This window comes from Octodon degus, unplaced genomic scaffold (genome assembly GCF_000260255.1).
Source record: "Octodon degus isolate 3935 unplaced genomic scaffold, OctDeg1.0 scaffold00058, whole genome shotgun sequence".
Classification (NCBI taxonomy): domain Eukaryota; kingdom Metazoa; phylum Chordata; class Mammalia; order Rodentia; family Octodontidae; genus Octodon; species Octodon degus.
Window position 1 is genome coordinate 4,623,170 of NW_004524634.1, and position 21,954 is coordinate 4,645,123.

The window sequence follows — 21,954 nt, forward strand, 5'->3', positions numbered from 1 at the left end:
AAATCTACCTGATGTATTTGTGACAGTGGGGCACTGCAGTTCCCTACTATCATTATATTGATTTTTATCAGATCTTTATGTTCAGCAATATTTGTTTTATGAAGTTGGGTGTGTTGTTCCTTGTTTATATGCTTATCATTGTTATCTCTTTCTTTTGAATTATTTCCTTGACCAGTATGTAGTGACCTTTTTTTGCCTCTTCTGATCAGTTTTGGCTTGAAATCCACTTTATCTGAAAATACAATAGCTATTTCTTCTTGTTTTCGGGGTTCCTTTGCATGGAATATTGTTTTCCATTCTTTGATTTTTAAGCTGATTTTTAAAAAATTAAATATGTTTCTTATAAATAACATGCTGTTGAGTTTTCTTTTCTGATTTAGTTGGCCAATCTGTGACTTTTGACTGGGTAGTTGAGACCATTCACATTGAGAATTAATACTGAAAAGTGTTGACCTATTCTTGTCGTTGCATTATTTTCCTATTGCTGATTTTTTTCCCTTCTGCTTAACTGTTTACCTTGCCTGGTGTATTTGTGCTATTAGATTTTTTAGTATTGATGGCTTGTCTCTTTCTTAGGATATCCTTGAAAGTTTTTGGGACTGCCAGCTTATTGCACATGAATTTGTGAATGTGCTTTTTTTGGTCAAAGGCTTTATTTCTCTATCAATTTTATTTTTTAAATTTAAAAAAATTATTTATTTATTTATTTGGTACAGGGTCTCACTATGCAGCTCACACTCAGAGTGATCATCTTGTCTCAGCCTTCCCAGCTCTGGGATGACAGGTGTGCGCTACCATACCTGGTCTTAGTGGCTGCACAGTACACCAGGTTCCAGGGCTGGCATAACATGTAGTTCTGGGGCTCAAACTCCAGTGACTGCACTTGGTAGGCTGGCATTTAGACTGCCAAGCTACCTCCCCAGCCTCTCTATCAATTTTAAATGATAGTTTTGCATCATATATTAGTCTCAAATGGTAGTTTTCTTTTAGGGTTGAAGAAATTCATTCTAAGTTCTTTTGGCCTTTAACATTTATGTTAAGACGTCTATTATAATTCTAACAGGTTTATGTTTAGAAGTGGTTTATGGCTTTTCTCTAAGAGCTTTTAAGCTTGTGTCCTAAGGTTAGGCCTCATATTTTGATCATGATGTGTGATGGAGAAATTCTTCTATGGATGTGTCTATTTGGAGTTCCATCTCCCTTACTTACCAGTATTTTGGATTTTTTAATTTTTTTTCTCAAATTTGGAAAGCTTTCTGCAAATAGGTTTTTTTTTTTGTTTTGGTTTTGGTCAAGATACTTAGGAAGTCTGTCTCAAAAATAAAAACAAACTCAGCTTAGTGTGAAGGCCTTGGTTCACTCCCCAGTCCTAGAGGGAGAAAAAGAAAATCAAACCTACTATTACAAATAATAAATATGAAGATATTTTAATAGAAGGAAATTTATTGCTATTCTTTTGTGTAATTAGAGGAAAAGGCTAATACCATATAGTTTGATCTAAGTTATGACTAGTTTCTAGTTAAATTATTTTGAAAATGACCAATACTTTTATTCTAGGATAGGAAAATATGCTTAATTATTAACTAATATTATTTTTGAAAGGAAATTACTTTTAAAACTTATCACTTCTAATATCTAATGTAACTAATTCATTGTTGCTTTGTGTTTGGGGGTTGGTGTCAGTTCATGGATTGCTTATTACTGGTCTGTCAAGAGATAAGTACAGAAATTGAGAAGTACTTAGAAATTTTCTATGAATCTGACAGAGTAATATTACTTTTTTTTAGAACTTGAAAGCAAACATTTAGGCTCATAGCTTGTATTTTGAAGTTATAATACCTTTTCGAGTTTCATTTTTTTGTTTTTGCTGCCTTAAAAAGTTAGTTATTACTAATTTATATGAGTACTTCAGTAAAGTTGCAGAATGAATTGGAAATAGGAAAAACTGATCCTTTACCATAGTTTAAAGAAGTATTACTCTAAAATATACAACGATATAAGTGTAACTGTTTGAAAGAGACATGTTACTATTCATGGGTGATATGATAGTGTTACATACGGAGAAGAGCCAGAAGTCTTCTAGAAATTGCTGTAGGTAATAAAATTCAGTAAATTGGTGATAAGTTTGAAAAAATTATTTTTCAGGTTTATTATAGTCTAAAATTTTTATCAGGTAGAAATAATTGATTTTATGATGAGAACAAATTTAAAATCTATCAGAAATGCTAGTGATTTGTGAGCAGTGTAGGAAATGGGTACAACAGAAAGAGGTATGAAGTGTTCATAGTATGAGAATTTAGAACAGTTTTACTCTTTTGAGGCTTTGAGAATATCATAAAATAGAACACTGTTGCATGAGTGGGCTTTTTAATATAAATGTTAATGTGCATATCATTTCATTTAATGATTCTAAACTTTATTTTAAATAAAATAATTTTCCTCTAAAATTATTGTTTTAGAAACCAGAATCTTGGCAATGCCTTCCTCAAGAAATAGATTCTTCCCTAACATTGGATGCTTCTCAGATGGGGATTAATGTGAAACTGAAAGGAAATGAAATGACCAACTTTCTCTCTCTGGAGGAAGGTGTATTAGTCCAATCAGAAGATCAAGTAAAGGAACCAAACAGAAATCTTTTATGTTCTCCATTGCTAGGTAATATCTTTGCATTTTAAATGAGAAGTAGTACCTCACAATGTAAAACAGTTTGGGAGGGGGGTACTGCTAAGTCCTGTACTTAACTAAGTTCTTTTTGAGTTGAGCTTTGTAGAGCCATACTAAAGGAAATAGGGCCAGCCAAATAGCTCAGTGGATTAGAGTGCCTGCAAGCAGGCGCAAGGGCCTGGGGTTCAATCCCTGGGCCTGCAGTGTTGGCCCCGCCCCCAGGGCACACTGACGTAACAATTGAAACTGGGCTTGGTGGTGCACACCTGTAATCACAGCTCTTGGGAGGCTGTAAACAGGTGAATCACTAGGAGTCTTATCTAGTAGTGAGACCCTTAACACCCTGTAGACCCTTCTCTTAAAAAAAAAAAAACAAAAAACAAAAAAAACCCCAAAACCAGGAAATAGCTTATTTCTAGTTTTCTACCCTGGCCATCTGGTCTAGTTATGTTAAATGTGCAGCTGCCCCCAATTTTTCCACACCCTGCTGAAAGGGAGAAAGGTGATAACCTCCTCTCTAGAGGTTGTGCCCAATTAGTTCTGAATTGGCAGAGTTGTTTTTGGGTAAACCATGTATTATCCTTTGACTTGTTTGCTCAGGGTTGGAGATCCCATATCCTCTAAAACCCAAAAAAGACCAAATGTCCATACTTACTTCATTTTATTCTTAGAATTAGTTAAAACTTCTGGTTTGAAGGGCCTGGGGAGATAGCTCAGTAGAGTAAGTGCTTGCCTGGCAAGCACAGGGTACTAAGTTTTATCCCCAGGACCGCAAAACAAACAAACAAAACTTCTGGTTTGAGACCAAAAAATTGAGATAGAGAGGTTAAGTGACTTATCTGAAGTAGATCTTACTGGTTTCCTTTGCTTATAGAATAATTTGTTATGTCTTTGTAAAAAACAAACTTTGAAGATCATAGTTACTTTATTTTGTTGCTGAGAAAAATTCCAGCACCCCAAATTAAAGGAGGAAAGGTTTATTTAGCTCACAGTCATAGAGATTTCATTTCATGATTGGCTGGGTCCAAGGTAGGGTGGCCTGACAGATGAGCATCGCAGAGGAGAAACAGTTCATGGCAAAGCAAACAGGAGACAGTAAAGCAGTGGAGTAGCAAGTGGTAAACAGCAGCCTTCTCTGTCCCTTATATTTTATCCATCTCACATGCCTTCTTTGTGGGTAGCATTCATAGTCAGGGAGGGCCTTCCCACAATGCATTCTCAAAACTATGCTACAGCAATCAGTGGACTAATTTAGTAACTACACACCCTTGATCCCAGCATCACACACTTAATCCTAGCTTCACGCATTGTAGATCCAGCCACCTCTGCAAAGTCCTACCTATGACCACATCAGGCTTTGGAAGGACATCTAGACACAAGCCTTAACAAAACTTAAGTCACAAGGTTTTTTCAAATATAACCTAATGTCCAATCCAAATCAATGTGAATTATTAAAATCAACTTTAAGCCCGCATGGGAAGAAAAATACTAATGAAATTAGATTACTTTTATGGGAAAAGATGGCTATGGTAGTAGATGAAGGAGAAAACTCTGAAGATCTGTTATGCTAAGAAAATATATGTATGTATGTTACATATCTGAAAGTTTTCTAGGAGGTCATATAACAACAACACTACCACAAAGTGAGTTTATGTCAGGAAAGATTGTCAGGGTTGTCTTTGGGATTAAATGAAAGAGATTTAAGTATCAGGACCTTATCAGGCTTAATAAAGGGCAGCTACTATTGTTATATTATTATTCTAACATTTATAGAAACGTCCAGATGGTAGCTTATTCACGTTTTAATATGAGTGTTAAATGTTGACATGAGCATGTTAAATGATCCATTTTTAGATTGCTCAGCATTTTTATATTTGAAACATTACAGTCATACAGGATAGCTTTGCTTCTCCTGATTTGCCTTTGTTGACCTGTTTGACACAAGACCAAGAATTTGGGCCTGATTCCTTATTTCACCAAAGTGAACTAGATTTTGCGCCTCTGAGGTAGGATGATTTATTTGCTTCTACCCTTATATGATGTTATTAGTAGTAATGACGATGTGAAGGTGGGGCTTTGGAATAAGGGTTAGATCTCCTTTGTACAACCTCTGAAATTAACAAGACCCTAAACAATGCATACTAATTTTGTACAGCAATATATATGTAAAGATCTGTTTGGTTCCCATAGTTTATTTAGAAATAGTTTCCAATGCATTCTAGTATTTCAGGCATATTTTAACTATAAGACATAAGAATTTCCTTATTATGAACTTCTGCATGTGCTGTAGTCATCCCCTTCCTCCCTCTTACTCTCCTCCTACAAAACAAACACCCTGCTTATTCTTAGCTTACTTGTTCTGCACTCTCATTTTGGTCGGATATTATTGAATCAACTCTAGAGCTCTCTTTGCCTTGTAATACATGTGAATATGAAATAGAAAGATGTTTATAACAGAAATTACAGATTGATGTCTTTTAGAATAATCACAATAGGAGAAAGTGTAATTCTTCAAAAAATATTTGAAATTATCCAAGAATCTAAGTTTTCTCCTTTTAGAACTAAAGCAATAATCTACCTTAAATTAGAAACTCTAGATGCTTAGAAGATAAAAAACCAGTAACAACAACCCTGCCTTTATACTTTTATTTATTACTTTAAAATCACTTTTATGGGCTGGGGAGACAGTTCAGTGTAATAAGCGCTTGTCTGGCAAGTGCAAGGTCCTGAGTTCAATTCCCAGTATTGCAAAAAAAAAAAAAAAAAAAAAAAGGAAATAAATAAAATAAATAAAATCACTTTTATGGAAGTACTCTGCATGATTAGATTGTCAGCCAATGATTAAGTATAAATTCAAATACTGTTGTACTTGTGAGAGTTACCATTTTGTGATTTTTACAAGCATAATAAATGACCAGTAAAAGATTAATGTTAGTTAAATGAATACTAAGTCATGGTAGGTCATAAACTAAAATTCATAGTAGTAAAGTTTAAAAGATTTTTAACTTTATCATTTAAAGGCCTTTATGGTTATATGAAAGTAAGGTTTTGTTTGGTTTTAGGAGAAATCTGAGATAATATCAGGACCAGTGATGATTGAGCTATTTTACTTTCTGGTTACAGAAAGTTTGCTTTGGGTTGGTGATGTAGCTCAGTGGTCTAAAGCACCTGCTTAGGCAGGCTTAGGCCAACTGTAACTCAGTCCCTGGCATCACATGCTGCACCAGTGCTGGCCACAAAAAAAAAAAAAAAAAGTTTACTTAAAAGAATTTGAAATTAGAACTGTGGTTTTCTTAATACACATTCAAATAGACTTGACTTTAGTGAAATACTAGTTTTGTGTTTTCATGTCAATATTTACAAGTTAATTGTTTTTAAGGTATTACTTATATGTAATTGTATATTTTCAGAGGAATTCCTGATAAGTCTGAAGACACTGAATGGTTTTCTCGACCATCGGAAGTTAGTGAAGCTTTATTCCAGGCCACCTTAGAAGTACCTTCAGATTTTGTTAGCAGTTGCTTTAGTATATCCCAGCACTCAATTACAGGTAACACAACTGCTGGGGCTCTGTGCTATTTTCTGAACAAGAGAATAATGAAGACAATATTTTATCTGATATTGTTGACGAACTGAAAACCCCCAAAGACTATGATAATTATGATGTTCTTTATTCACATAAGTCATGGAAGACAGAAAAAGATATACAGCAGCAAGAAAGTATTTTGGGTGATAAAGATCAAGTTTCAGTTTCATTTTTATCTCATATTAGTTATGAAAATGGAGTTACTAAAAGAAGTGACAGTTTTGTTGCTTCTTATTCAGATTTGCAGTGTTGGAACCTGAGGCTTTACAGCGAGCAGAGGCATGTCTAACTGATAAGGATCTGGTTTCTTTTCCATATGATACTGCTCCTCATAATAAAATGTCATATTCTTTTTTGCAGTGTTTGTTGGAAAGAAGAGGAAAGGGAGTTCCCTTGACCTCTGATAGTTACTATTATAAGAATGATTATTTAAGGGCACAAGCCGAGAATGAGTTGAAACAAAACACAGATTCTTTGGAGGGTTATGAAAGAAATGAAGGTCTGCAGAAAGAATTACGCCAACATTTTAAACAAAAAGAGACTAGAAATGATTTGGTGTCTTCAGAGGTACAGAGATAAAATGTATTAGGAACTTTATAGTTCCTGATAATACTGTAAAAGTTTCAGAAGTACATATGCTCTCCAGGGGACATGGTATGTCTAAGCTGGAGACTTCTGGTGGTCCTCTTCAGATGTTAAATCCAACTTGAATGAGACATCAAAACAACTGTGTTTTCAAGAGAAAAGAAACCACAAAGCAACTTCTGTATTTGGTGAGAAAAGTGTTGATGCTACTGAAAATGTAGCCTTTGAGGCAGTTTTTGCCGCTATTGAGCCTTCCAAGAAAGAGAATACATTAAGTGAAATCCAAACTGACATCAGTAAATCTTTAAAAGATGGGTACCATGAGAACCAAATCCAGATCCTTCCCCCTTAACTTACTATAATGATGAAAGCTCACTCTTTGATAAGCTTACACATCCAAACTGTCTACTCCTAGGGTTTTTGAACAAGCAGCTTCAGAATCTTTGTTGCATAAAGATGATGATGCTAGCTTCTTATATTGGTATCGAAATTTAAAATCACCCCCTAATACACCTCAAAAAAATGCTCATTAAGCCACTTCCTCCTATTCCAGAGCTTAAGTCATCTGCTTCTGTAAGTGAAAACTTTTATAGTCAGGCTGTTGGTCTTGGCAAAACACAATCAGCTTTATTTCAGTGTGACTTATACAATGAGCTATTTCTTCCCATTGGGAGGATAAAGTCTTGTTTCTACTCTTCACCTTGCAGAGAAGGTAGGCACTTTAAACATTGTTTACACAATGAAAGTATCAGCTTCAGATTCTTTGGTTTCATAAGATTTAAAGTAGTAAATCTTTGAAGAAGTTGCAGATTCCTCAGACTATAATTTGGTAAAGATGTAAACTCTAGTGATACCATTGAAGGCCCACCTGAAGCTGTTGGAAGCAGCTTTTTGGCAAACTTTGTGGCCTGTGATGCAGTCAGAAGATACTTTACCGCTGACTGGTGATGCATCATTAATTACAGTTGGCCAGTAGACCTTGTTGAAAGCTGACAGAAGCCAAGGTGAAATTCTTTGGCCTATGGGAGCTGAGTGCAGTTTTACTATACATACAGTTACGCAAAATGACTCCTGTTTTGTAGAGGGCCTGCAGGGGAATGCTGACTCTGATGTCACCCTGGATGATGATACTGAGTGCTGTTGCCTGGAAGAAAAAGCTGTTGTGTGCAGTGAAAGAGTTGCTGAGCTGCGAAGAGAGGTGAGGTACAAGAAAATAGTGCTTGTGGGAAATGTGATCTTTTCCAGTACTGTTTCAGGATGTATTATTTGTTTTTTCAAAATTTTTGTTTCTTTGTACACGTTTGCAGTATATAATGATTATATTTCTCTTGGAGATTGATACATGAACATAATACATTGTTTTATTGTATTTATTGTATTTTTTACTGTTTCCCAGACATGTGATCAACATGATATGACTGGTGAGTGTGTTAACCTAGAAGCTTTAGAGGATTTGCTTGATGAACTTTGTGAAGGCTCCCAGCACTGGCAACCCACTTTACAGCAACAGCTTGAGGAGGAGAGCAATTTAAAGTCTGTAAGTTTATTTATTTGCCATTTCTTATGGGTGGAGAAAAGGCTATTTTAAAAAATGGAAATGAAAGTAAAATGCCCACTTATATTCCCTAATTTCAACTTTGACTTATAACCAAATCTTCATCTGTTATCCAGGAATACACTCCATTAATTATTACAAGTTGCCAGAAAGGAAAGGTTTTATAGACCATAAGATTTAGTGAGTTCTGTTGGTGTCTTGGGGAGCTCCTGTACCTTTTACATGAAAGAATCCTTAGGGTGTTGCAACAGGTTTCTCCTTGATCTTGGTAGCAGCATATATTAAAATACTATTTTAATATGTTTTATTTTGGCCACTTAAATATAAATACTGTGTAAGGTTTGAGCCATATATTTGTTTTCTTTTGGTTTCATATGACTTTTCTTTTACAACCTTCACAGATCTGTAGTTGGTTTTTTTTTGCAGAACCGGGGATTGAACTCAGGCCCTTGTGCTTGCCAGGGAAGCGCTTATTCCACTGAGCCATCTCACCGGCCCTGGTTTTTTTTTTTAAGGTTTCCACTGTACTTTATTTTTTCAATAGACCATATTTTAATGGATACACAGTGCTTTTACTTGGCATCAATTATGATTTCATTTAGAAATAATTTATCTGTATCATATCAGCTGGAGTGATTACTGATCTCTCCATTCCTTGGAGGTGGCTCTGCCAACAGGGGAAAGGTTCCATTCTGTTCCAATTTGTGTTGCTGTATAGGTCCATGCAGCAATACAAAATGTGGCTCTACCGACTGATATAGCATTACCATATTTGTCATGGAAATCAGGTGTATGTTTCTAGTGGCTCTGCCTTGCTAGCATTTGTTGAATGCTTCAAACTGGAAAACGACCTAATGTATTTTTGGCCAAGGGAAACATCATGGAGTTGAAGTTGAAACTGTAGTTACTGCAGCTGTTGGCTTGGTGCAGATTACTTCTAGATACTCTTGCTAAGAGCCCCTGAGGTCAGTAGTTTTTTCTTAAGGCTTAGAATCCTATATGCATAATCATCATCTTTATTTTTTAGAAGAGTTAGATCCTTAGGGTACTTTGTATAAAGTTTCTTGGGGAATGTAATCATGTCATTTAGCTTACCTTTATCAAATTAGCTTATATTTTTCTCCATATCAGATACTTTGTTGATTCCTAAATTCTTATAGAAATGTTATTTTTCTAGTTTTTTAACCATCTTTGGTTCTTCCGTTATTGTTGATTAAAAACAGTAAAACAGACTGGGATATTTTCTTCTGGTTCTTCACATTTTCAATTAGTAATGAAGATCTGATTTCTTTAAATGCCCTCCTTTCCTAAGTTTACTTTTGTATTACCTACTGAAATTATTCTGCATTTTAAAATGGATATAATGAAATTTTTTAGAGTCCGGATTGTGATAGGTTTTTTGTCCTACATTTGGAAGTCATGGGCATAACTTAAAACACACAACAGATGTGCTCTATCACAGGTGTCTATCACACTCAACATACACACAGACAAATGAGCTGTATTTCAAAAATTTTCTTTTAGAATTGGGATAATTGAAAAATTTAAAACTGGGCTATGTGTAGGGAAGGGCTTTCCATCACTGGTATCATTTTGCATCGGATAATTTTTTGTCCCAGAGGCTGTCCTGTATATTTTAAGATGTTTCGTAGGTCTCTGGGTTTTACTCACTGGGTATGAAACAGCCTCCCTTTCGCAGCTGATGACAATAAAAACTGTCTCCTGGCATTGCCAAATATTCTTTTCTGGAGTACAAGATCTTCCACTGGGGACTGCTAGTCCAGGGGAACCTATTTGGACAGTAGATATAGACTATTTCTATACCTTGCTAACTTCATGAGAATTGGAAAAAGGCCAGTGTCTTTTTTTTTTTTTTAAAGAGGGCAATTTGAACTCGTTCCTGAGACAGCATAGCTAGACTAATCTTTTCAGGGAGCAGAAAGTGGTATATTGTTTTTATATGAGTATATTGTGAATTTGGTAGAAAAGGTAGTGCATATTTCTGATTTATGCCAGCAATAATGGTTTCTGATTTCTGTTCTATGCAGGACTTAGTGGAATCTGAGGGAACTTTATTCAGCGTTTATATCAATTTATATTGCCCTCTCTTTTTAAGACAGGGTCTTGTGTGTTTTAGCCTTGAACTCACTGTATAGTCCAGGCTGGCTTTGAACTCATGGCCTTCCTAATACTGGGAATACAGACATGTACCACCATGTGAAACTCTCTACTTTTGTTTCAAGAAGTTCAAGGGCTTAGGAGTTTTGGTACTTGTGATTTTTATACTTCTTTGAAGCTTACATTTTTCTTCTATTTGTGTTTTAAAAAATCCCTGCTCCATCTTTCCTTTTCATTCTTCCCCACAGCATACTTCTTCCCTAAGAAAATCCTTGCACTCATCAAGAATGAAACTGGTTCAAATCCTTCAATGATTACTAACATAAAGAGCAAACTAGGTAGCAGAAAATTTCTAGACTCATAGAATATTATATAAAGCAGAGTTGACCAAACAAGTATATAACTTTGGGAGATTGGTAGTATGATCTCAAGTAATTGTTAGTAACTGTTTAGTGTTCAGTTTTATAACAGTGAGATTTGATTGTTATCACTTGAAGTATGTAATTTTATAATTTTATTTTCTTCATTTTTTTTCTCTTTTCATAGGTAGATCGTTCTCATCTGGGCATTAATCAGTCTTTTTCATCTGTATTGCCCGAATCTATTCCTTATGAACAAACCAGAGAGTTAGAACATCGTTCTTCAAATCTTAGAATGTTGAGGTTCTCTCCAGACACTGTACCAAAGAGTCTTAAACATTTATCAGGTATGTAGAAGTAAGAAATATTAAATGTCCTCCTTACTGCTAGCTTATGGAAAATACCTTGCTGTACCTTTTGAGCAATTTGACCAGATTAAAAGATACCTTGATAATTGGTAAAGAATTATATCTGGATATATTTGTGAGGATGTCTATGGAAGAGATTTGAGAAATAGCCTAACTAAAGGAGATCTGCCTTTATAGATCTTGGTGGGTCTTTTGAGGCCTGGATTAAAGAAAGAGCAAGGAAGGGCAAATTTGTTTTTCCTTGTCCTAGAACTGGGACATCATTCTTGTCTTTCATTTGACCATCAGAATGGGTTCTTTGGCCATATTTTTTGTCCTGTGAACTCAAATTGAGAGTTATACCTTGGTTCTGAAGCTTTAATACATGGACTGAGCTATACCACCAGCTTCTCTAGGCTGACAGTCTTCTAAAATTATCTCCAACCTGAACATTCTTCTCAGAATTACCCATCAATTCATTTACTCATCACTTTCAAATATGTTCTGAATATTCACTGAGACATTCCTTAAATCCTGCTAACCTGTCTCCATCAACTTGCCTCTTGTCTTAACAGATAATTTTGATTTCTTCTTCAAAATCAATCTCTTGATTTCTTTTCTACTAGATTATTTGCATCTACTCTTTTTGTGTTTGTTTTGGTTTTGCTTTTCCATTTTTGAGACGGGGGTCTCATGTAGTTCAAACTGGTCTTAAACTCCTGATGTATCCCAAGCTGGCTTCAAACTCATGGTGGTCCTCCTGCTTCAGCCTCCGGAGTGCTGTGATTAAATTTAAGTCCCACCACACCCAGTTTGTATGCAATTTTTTTTTTTTTTGGTGTACTGGGGACTGAATTCAGCATCTTGTGCTTGGCTGGCAAGCACTTATTCTGCTGAGCTATCTCCCCAGCTCCCAAATCTTTTTTGGGAGGTAATTAGGTCGTGAGTGCTCTTAGTGCCAGTTATTGAAAACCCCTAGCCTCTTCTGCCACATGAACACACTGCAAGATGGTGTTTGTCTTTGAGGGATGGCTCTCCCCAAACCCTCAGTTCATAAGCACATTTTTTTTTTCATGAGCAGAATATTTTTTTGGGGAAAAAAAAATTATGTCCAAGAGAGGGACAGAAGGGGAGCCCAAGTCCCCCACCCCCATAGTGCATTTATATCTAATTTTTTTGGTCTCTTCACCAGTTGATGGCCATAACCATGTGGCTTTTATGCATATAATGCTGACATGAACAGTCATGTATTAGCTTTTGTTAGGCATGTTTTCCTTTTTTTCATATATATCTAGGGGTAGATATATATTGATTGACTTGAACTAGTAAGTTGTTTTCAAAGTATGTGTAGCATTTCAGCCAGCAGTATGAGTGTTCAGTTTCTTGCATGTCTTTTACAACACATTTCTTTGTAATTATAGATACACTTTTGGCTAAGATGTCTTTTCTTGTGGTTTTGAGTTATAGTTCCATAGTTGCTAATGATGTTGAGCATCATTTCTTATGTTTATTGGCACTTTATCTTTAAAGAAGTGTCAGTTGAAGTACTTTGCCTGCTTTTTTTTAGCCTTTTAAAAATTTGTTTTTTATTTTTTGTATTTTAGGAAAGGGTCTACAGGGTGTTCAGGGCCTCACTCCTAGATTGGACTCATAGTGATGCGCCTGTTTACAGCTTCCCCAAAGCTGGGATAACTATAGGAGCGTGCCACCACGTCCATTCTCAATTGCCGTCTTAGTGTGCCCGAGGACAGGGCCCACATGGCAGGCCGGGAGATTGAATACCTTTTTTAAATTAAAAAAAAGATAGGGGCCGGGGAGATAACTCAGTAGAATAAGTGCATCCCTGGCAAGCACAAGGGCCTGAGTTCAATCCCTGGTTCCGCCAAGAAAAAAGAAGCTACCTGTGACCACTGAGGGGTTTTATCGGGGCCTGTCATGGGGGGACACCCTGGGCCTCAACCATGCCTGTTTTGGGCAGGGGAAAAAAAATGCTACATGTATACAGCATGTAATGATTATATTCATTGTGGGATGTTGGTATATGTCTATAAACACATCTTCATTTTTTTCCCCTCTTTCTCATCATCCTCTTGCCCTCCATCTATTGCTCCTCTTCCCTTTTATAGAAGATATGTCTTTCTGTTTTCTATTATCTCTCTTATTTTGCTCTTCAAATTATTTTAGGCTTCAAAACCTCACCAGAAGTTTTGTTGTTTGATTCCATGATGATAGCCCTTCTTTCTTGAGTATGATGGAATCTCAGTGTTGTTTTAGTTTGCATTTCTCAAGTAGCCAGTGGTGTTGAACATTTTTTCATGTGTTTATTGGTCATTTGAAATGCCTGTTCATTTCATTTGCCACTTAATTTTTTTTTGAGATAGGGTTTTACTATGTATTCCACACAGGCCTTGAACTCCTTGTATTCACTATGTAGCCCAGATTGGCCTTGAACTTATGGTGGTCCTCCTGCCTCAGTCTCTCAAGTGCTTAGATTTTTTTTTGTTAATTTATTTTTTCTTTTAAATAAATTTTAAGTCAAAGATACAGTATAGATTTTAGAACAAAAATTAAGATTAAGCAATATTCAGAAAATTAAATGTTTCCAAACAATTGAACTAAGAAAAGTTTTCATGATAGCAAAGAAGTACTAAGAGTAAAATATAAGATAAATACTGGAATGGCAAGAAAATGACCAGCACTTCTAACCGTTTGAGGATAGGATATCACACAAAGTTCTAGTGTGTTGTGGACATGCATAATGACCATGACAGTTACTGGTGGCTAGGCGTCACTTGTGGAAGTGAGCTACAGCTATTTCTTTGAAATCCACCCTGTAGACTCAAGTGGAATCATGACCCATAGGGTGGAAGAGAAGTCCATTTGTAGAGTGTGCTGATGAAAATATTCTGCTGCTGAACACAAAAGAATAACTGAAAGACTACTATTGTATACCTTTTATTCTCCTCTGTTTGTTTGCCCTATTTGGCGGGTTCTTTCCATTCTCATTCATGGGGCTGTGATCAATTTGCTCCCTCTAGAATGTCATTTAGTAGTCTGTGTAGGCTTGGCTTTGTCATCATGAAATTCTTTAATTCTTTGTCATGGAAATATTTCACTTCTCCATTATATTTGAAAGATAGTTTTGCAGGATATATCAGTCTGGGTTGGAATTTGTTTTTTCTTGCAAGACTTGAAGTACTCTGCTCCATGCTCTTCTTGACTTGATGGTTTGTGAAGAAAAATCTGCCATTATTCTGATGGGTTTTCCTTTAAATGTGATCTGTTTCTTTTCTTTAGCGGCTTTTAGTATACTGTTCCTATGCTGAATTTCTGGAATCTTGATTATTATGTGTCTGGGTGTGATTTTCATTGGATTGATATTATTTGGAGTTCTATATGCTTCGATTACAGGAATGTCAGATTGTTCCCCATATTTGGGAAGTTTTCTGCTATTCTGCCTATATTCTTTTTATATCATTTGTATTGACTCCTTCCTTCTCATTGATGCCTATTAACCTCACATTGTTCTTCTTTGCATCGTCTTGCAGGTGTTGAATTATTTTTTCCTGCATCCTTGTTTTTTTTAGAGATCCTTTCTTACTTTTTCACTAGCTGCAATGGTGTCTTTCAGGTCAGAAAGTGTATCTTCACTTTCACGCAAACGGTTTTGCCAGCTTGTGATTGAGGTTTTAATTTCCTGTATATCACTTTGAACCTGTTTCATAGATTCTATTTTTTTCCTAAATTGTTTATTCAGGGGTTCCATCATTTTTATATTCTCCTCTATTTTTTATCAGTGTATTCTTTAGAAGCACTTAGTACTTCGATTATAGTTACCACTACATTTTTAAGTTCCGAAATTATTTCTGATCTGATTTCTTCTATACCTTTCTGCAGTTGATTCTTTACTATCAACACTATTATTTCCGAGATATCTGGTGTGTGATTTCCAGTTTCCTCAGTGCTAGTGTCTTCTACATTTGTACTGGGTGGACTCGGGGCCTGAGACTGCATTTTATTCCTTCTCTTTGTCATTTTGTATACCACCGTCTTCTGACGTTTGGTGTAGAGCTTAGATAAGAGTTATTACCTTAGCACCAGGTCCGGATCTACGAAGTTCTGATTCCTTCAGTTGGGTGTTGCTTGGATCTGGCTGCTGTGCTCCACTTCTTTCTGCTGCAGGCATTAGAGTTGAACCCTTTGTGTCTCTCTGGGATATTCTGCTCCTGAATCAGCTGGGTGGGTCTTGCCTCTAGCCTCTTTGCAGGGAGTTCTGCTGAAGGGTTCCATAATGGGCCTGCAGCCTGGGTGGAATGAGGATCCCTGGCCCCGGGTTGTCTCACTCACTCACCGGGCCTGCGCTCTGGGTTTATTCAGGATCCCACAGGCCCCTGGTCGTCTCACTCACTCGCCGGGCCTGCGCTCTGGGTCTATCTGCTTAGATCTTTTATTTTGGGGGCATGATTTTTTTTTTTTTTTGGACTTCTGTTTATATTATAGATGTTAGTCCTCTGCATGTTGAATAGCTAGTAAAAGCTCTTTTTGTAGGTTGTTCCTTCACTGTATTGGTTTCCTTTGCTGTGCTGATTTTTCATTTTATATAATCCCATTTGCTGATGCCTGATGTTCTTATGCAGTTTGGGTTCTGTTCAGAAAGTACTTGCCTATGCCTAAGTCTTTTAAGAGTTATACCTATTTTATCTTCCAATAGATTGTTTCTGTTTTAATATTCAGGTCTTTGATTCATTTTGCTTTTACTTTGGTATGTGGTGATAGATACGGGTGTAGAATCAATCTACTTTGTGTGTATAACTTTTCTAAGTACCATTTGTAAAAGAAGTTATCATGACTCCTTTTATCAAAGATCAAATGACTGAATATGCCTATGATTATTTTTGCATCCTTTATTCTGTTCCATTGATTCATATGTCTGTGTTTTATGGTACCACCATGTTTTTATCATGCAATATAACTTGACATCTGAGATTGGGATGCCTCCTGCTTTGTTCTTCTTGCTCAGAATTGCTTTTGTATTCTGGGTCTTTTTGGTTTCATAGGAATTTTAAAATTTTTTTGTCTCTGAGGAATTCTGTTGGCGTTTTGATTGGGATTGTATTAAATCTTATATATCAGTTTTGGTAATATAGCCATTTTAACAGTATTGGTTCTGCCTATCAGAAGAGGAATATCTATCATTCCATTTTCTTTTTAAAATCTTTTACTTATGTATTTATTTGGTACAGGGTCTCACTACACAGCTCAAACTCATAGTGGTCCCCCTGTCTCAACTTCTCCAGCACTGGGATTACAGGCATGTGTCACCACTCCCAGTTTCCGTGGCTGACCAGGCACGCCTGGGGTTCTGGGGCTGGCACTACATGTGGTCCTAGGGATCAATCCCAGGTTCTTGCACTTACCAGGCAGGCACATAGACTGCCGAGTTTTCTCCCCAGCCCTGTCATTCCATTTTCTGATATTCTCTTTGTTCTCCTTTTTTTATTGTTCTATAGTTTTTGTTATAGAGATCACTTGCTTCTTTGAGGAGGTTAATTCTGAAGCATATAGTTTTTCTTGGTACGATTGTTAATGGCATTGTTTTTCTAATCACTGTCTGGGTGAGTTCTTTATTGGCTATGGGCTTTTATTTTGTGTCTTGTTACTTTATTAAACTTGTCCATTTATTCTAGGAGACCCTAGAATTTTGGTTGAATATTTTGGATCGTCTAGGTAAAGGATAATGTCTGGGGATAGGGATAATTTGACTTTTTTTTTTTTTTTTTTTTGCGGAACCAGGGATTGAACTCAGATCCTTGCATTTGCCAGTCAAGCACTTATCCTCCTGAGCCATCTCCCCGGCCCGACTTGTTTTTTTCTTATACATTTCCTTTTTATTTTTCTTGCTTGATTGCTCTGCTACTGTTTACATTACTACACAGAACAGAAATGGTGATAGTGTACATGTGCTCGTTCTTCTTCCTGATTTCTGTTCTTCCTGTTCTTCCTTCCTGAGGGATAGCTTTCAGTTTTTCCAAAATATTATAGTGTTGGTGCTCGGTTTGTCATAGATGACTTTTATGCAATTGAGATAAGGTCCTTCTACACCTGTTTTCTTCAAGTTTTTTTTTTTTTAATAATGGATATTAGATTTTGTCATGAATGGATGCTTGGCTTGTGTTAAGAGGATTATGTGGTTTTGTCCTTTTAAAATTTTTTAAAAATAAATTTTATTGGTACAGTGTCAATACACATAATGATCGTATTCATCACAGGGAATTTGTACCTATGTATGTTATATCTTGATTCCTCTTTATTGCCCAATCCCCTCCCCTCCCTTTAATTGTTCTTTCCCTCCTTTTTTTTTTTTAAAACAAAGCTTTGTTTCTATTTTGACCTTTTTTTTTAATCATTTTTTTCCTATCTCCTACCCCCCTCCCCAGTCCCCTCCCTAATTCTTACTCTTGAATAATTTCTTTCTAATTCTCAGTGTCTATTATGCACTTTGGTCCTTATTTACACTTTTGGTTTCTCACATTGGAGGAACCATGTGATATTTACATGTATGTATCCCATTTATTTCACTTAAGAGCATAGTTTCAAGGTGCATCCTTTTAGCTAGAAATGTCCCAAGTTTACTCTTCTTTATGACTGAATAGTACTCCATTGTATAAAAAAAAACCCTGTTTTTCATCTGTTCTTCAGTTGATGGACATTTGAGTTGTTTCCAAGATTTAGCTATTACAAATGTGCTGCTATAAACATGGCTGTCATATATTGCAGTACCATGGCATCTTAAATTTTTCTAGGAAGATGCCCAGAAGGAGAATGGCTGGGTGAGATAAAACATGTTATCGTATTATATTCTCTCTCTCTCTCTCTCTCTCTTCTTCTTTTTTTTTGAGAAATCTCCGCACTGATTTCTACAGTGGTTGCATGGATCTACACTTCTACCAACAGTGGAGAATTTGGGGCCAGGGAGATGGCTCAGTAGAATAAGTGCTTCCTTGCTTCCCTGGCAAGTGCAAGGGCCTGAGTTCAGTCCCCGGTTCTGCAAAAAAAAAAAAAAAAAAAAAAAAAAAATGCTCCAAAACAGTGGAGAGTTTATTTTTCTCCCCAGCCTCACCAGCATTTTTTTTTTTTTTTTTTGGTTGATTTGTCAATAATAAGCATTCTTTCTGGCATTAGTTTCAGTTTGTATCTCTCAAATGACCAGTGATATTGAATATTTTTTCATATATTTATTTGCCATTTGTACTTCTTTATCTGAGAAGTGTCTATTCATTTCAAATGCTCATTTTTGGATTGGGTCTTTAAGTTTGGGGTAGGTCTGATTTTTTTTTTTTTTTTTACAGTTCTTTATCTGTCGTAGGATATTAGTTTTTTGTCTGAGGGGCAACTGGCTAAAATTATTTTCATTCTCCGCATTGTCTTTTCACTCTTGGTAATTAATTTTGCTGTGTAAAAAGCCTTTTAATAAGATGAAATCACAGTTGTTGATTCTTTGTAGTGTTTCCTGAACATTTGGGATTTTGATCATAAAATCTTTGCCTGTACCTATTCTTTTTCCAGCAGATTTAGTGTTTGTCTTAATATTTAGATTTTTGATCCATTTTGATTTTAGTGTAGTGTATGATAATAGACATGAGTTTAGTTTTAGTCTTTGACATGTGGAAAGACAGTTTTTCCTGCACCATTTATTAAAGAGGCTATCTTTCAGTGTGTGTGTTTGATCCCTTTGTCAAAGATAAGGAGACTGAGTATATTTGTAGTTGTTTCTGCATCTTCCAATCTAGTCCATCAGTCTTCACATCTGTTTTATTTTATTTTATTTTTTAGTCAGTCCTACTCTATTTTTATCACCATAGCTTTGTAATATAATTTCAAGTTGGGGATTGTGATGCCACCTGCCCTGCCTTTGTTGCCCATAATTTCCTTTCCTATTCTAGGTCTCTTCTGGTTCCAAATAAATTTGAAGAATGTTTTTTCTAGTTCTGTGAGGTATGATAATTGTATTTTGATTTGAATTACATTAAATCTGTATATCAGTTTTGGGTGTATAGTCATTTTCACTACACTGGTTCTTCCCACCCAAGAATAAGGGATGTTTTTCCATTTTCTTTTTAAAATTTTTTTTTTATTTTTCTATTATGTATTTGATACAGGGTCTCACTGCACAGCTCAGACTTGTACTGATCCTCCTGTTTTTAGCCTCCCAAGGACTAGCATTACAGATGTGAGTCAGCACACCCAGTGTTGGTGGCTGGCTCAGCACAGCTGGGGGCAGGTCCAGCCTGACATGTGGCATCTTTCCATTTTCTGATGTTCTCTTTGATCTCTTTTTTTAGAGTATTGTTTTGTTTTGTTTTTCTTTGTATTTTAGTACAGGGTCTATAGGGACTGCAGAATCTCACTACACAGATCAGACTTTTAGTGATTCTCCTGCTTTCAGCTTCCCAAGTGCTGCGATTACAGGTGCGCATCACCACGCCCAGTCTCAATTGCTCTCTCAGTGCGCTTCTGGGGTGGGGCTGGCACAGTAGGTTGGGGATCAGACCACTGACCCCTGTGTCTGCTTAAGCAGGCACTTTAGTCCACTGAGCTATCTGGCTGGCCTTTTTAAGAGTATTGTAATTTTTAACATATAGATCTTTTACTTCTTTTGTTTGATTCTTAAGTATTTCATTTTTTGGGAGTCTAGGAAGGATGTAGTTTCCTTTATTTCTCGGTCAGTAAGTTTGTTATTTGTGTACAAGAATACTTTTGTTTTTTGAGTGTTGACTTTGTATCCAGCTATACTACTGAATTTGGTTATTAAATCTATAAGTGCTTTGGTGGAGTTTTTGGGGTTTTCTATGTAGAGTATCATATCTACAAATAATGACAATTTAACTTCTTCCTTTCCTGTCCCTGTTTCTCAAGGGGAATTTATAGAGCAGAACCATGAGGTGAGGCTGGTGTGAAGTGGGACAGAGCTAAAATCTACCAGAAAGATAACAGGTATAATCACTAGGTAATATTGATCCAGTGGAAATCACAAGATGGGTTTGAGGTGGGACAAAACTGGTCAACCAGGAAGATTGCAAGTATAGTCTCTTAGGTAATATTGATTAAATGGAGATCAAATGGGGAAGCAAATCATGTAGCAAGCCCTCATAGGATGGAAAAGGACTTTCCTGGAAGAGGTAAGTTAAGGAAATTTTGGTTCTCTCTCCAAGATGATTGATACCTATTTAGAATATGAATCATTGCTGTTCATCCCTAAGGGGAAGTGTGGGTGTAATCATTCCTCTTATTCTTGAAGTCTGGCCTTCCGTGCATGTGCCTCCAGCCACAGTTGTCTTCTGCACTGACCTGTAGAGAGCCTGTTCCTGTCTCATAATATTTCTAAATAACTTAGTTATCTATAATAATAGTGTAACAAGAGACAGAAGTCAGAGACTATCCAAAGACAAGTCACAGGATTTAATATACTAGGTGCAGGCAGACAGAGTGTAAAAACAGAAGGCATGGGGAACAAAGAAAATATGAGGCTTTTTGGAAAATAGGGCTTGAAAAGGGAGGTAGTGAGGAAATCAGTTGAGGTGTCACTTAAGGAGATCTGGCAAGGGACATCATGTGAGGAGGCTGAGCAAACATCAGTGGTGAGTGTTCTCAGAGTGGCCAGTGCAAAATGTTCAGATGTCCTAGTGCTGGCCAGATTCTATCCTCTGCCTTATCTCTGCTACACTACACCCTGTCCTGTGTTTGCTGAGGGCAGTACTTATGCTGTGCTGTGCTTTTTGCTGCAAACTGTATGGCTGATTAAAACAAGTTGGGAGCTAGAAAAGGCATGCCCAAATTGAGCCTGACAATTAGGACCATAGGCATGTGCCGTAACTCTGTGTTTACCTTTTTTTCCTACCTATACTATTGAGGATTATATGGTCTACCACTGAGCTATATTCCCAGCTCCTTTAAATTTTACTTCAGGAGAGGATGTTATTAAGTTTCTCAGGATGTGCTCAAATGGCAATCTCTCTAAGCCTCCCAAGTTGCTGAGATTTCAGTTATGCACCACCACCTTGCTCTTTTTTTTTTTTTTTGACTGGGGATTGAACTCAGGTCCTTGCTCTTGCCAAGAAAGCACTTATTCCACTGAGCCATCTCCCCGCCCCCACCACCTTGCTCTTTTGTCTTTTTTAAATATAGGTGTTTATTTCAATAAATTTCCAAGCACTCTTTTAGCTGTATTTCCTCTTTGTTGTGTTTTTGCTTTCATTAATGTAAAAAATATATTCTGCTTTCCATTGTATTTTTTCTCCATTGACACTTTATTTAGGAATATGTTTAATTTTCATGTGCTCATAAGTTTTTTACTGATATACTCTAATTCTGGTGAAGAGTACACTTTGTATAATGTCAAAACTTTGCTTATTGAGTCTTCTTTTATGTCTGAGCATTTAGTTTATCCCGTGGAATATACAATTTATGCTTGAGAAGAAAGTATTCTGCTGTTGTTAAGTGGTGTGTTCTATAGAAGCTTTTTAGTTCTACTGGGTTAAGGTGTGAATTCAAGTCTTCTGTATCCTTGTTGATCTTCTGCCTAATTGTTTTCTCCATTTTTGAAAGTAGGGTATTAAAGTCTTCAACTATTGTTTTTTTCTCCCTTTTTTTCTCTTATATATGCTTGATGCATTTTGAGATTATGGTGTTAAGTCGATACATATGTTTATATACATATGTTTATATATTCCTGATGATTTT

The 21,954-nt window shown here is 36.3% G+C and overlaps 1 protein-coding gene and 1 pseudogene across 1 annotated transcript in view; one reads left to right on the forward strand and one right to left on the reverse strand.

Annotated features, from left to right (window-relative positions):
- The window catches only part of Alms1 (ALMS1, centrosome and basal body associated protein), a 238,310-nt gene that overhangs the window by 133,551 nt on the left and 82,805 nt on the right, over positions 1-21,954 (forward strand). Inside the window, exons 3-8 of the mRNA XM_023718405.1 lie at positions 2,460-2,655; positions 4,553-4,670; positions 6,075-6,214; positions 7,918-8,033; positions 8,232-8,372; positions 11,055-11,214. Of these exons, the coding sequence (XP_023574173.1) occupies positions 2,460-2,655; positions 4,553-4,670; positions 6,075-6,214; positions 7,918-8,033; positions 8,232-8,372; positions 11,055-11,214 (871 nt within the window). The remainder of the gene's footprint in view (positions 1-2,459; positions 2,656-4,552; positions 4,671-6,074; positions 6,215-7,917; positions 8,034-8,231; positions 8,373-11,054; positions 11,215-21,954) is intronic.
- On the reverse strand, positions 9,027-9,272 carry LOC105742529 (annotated as a pseudogene).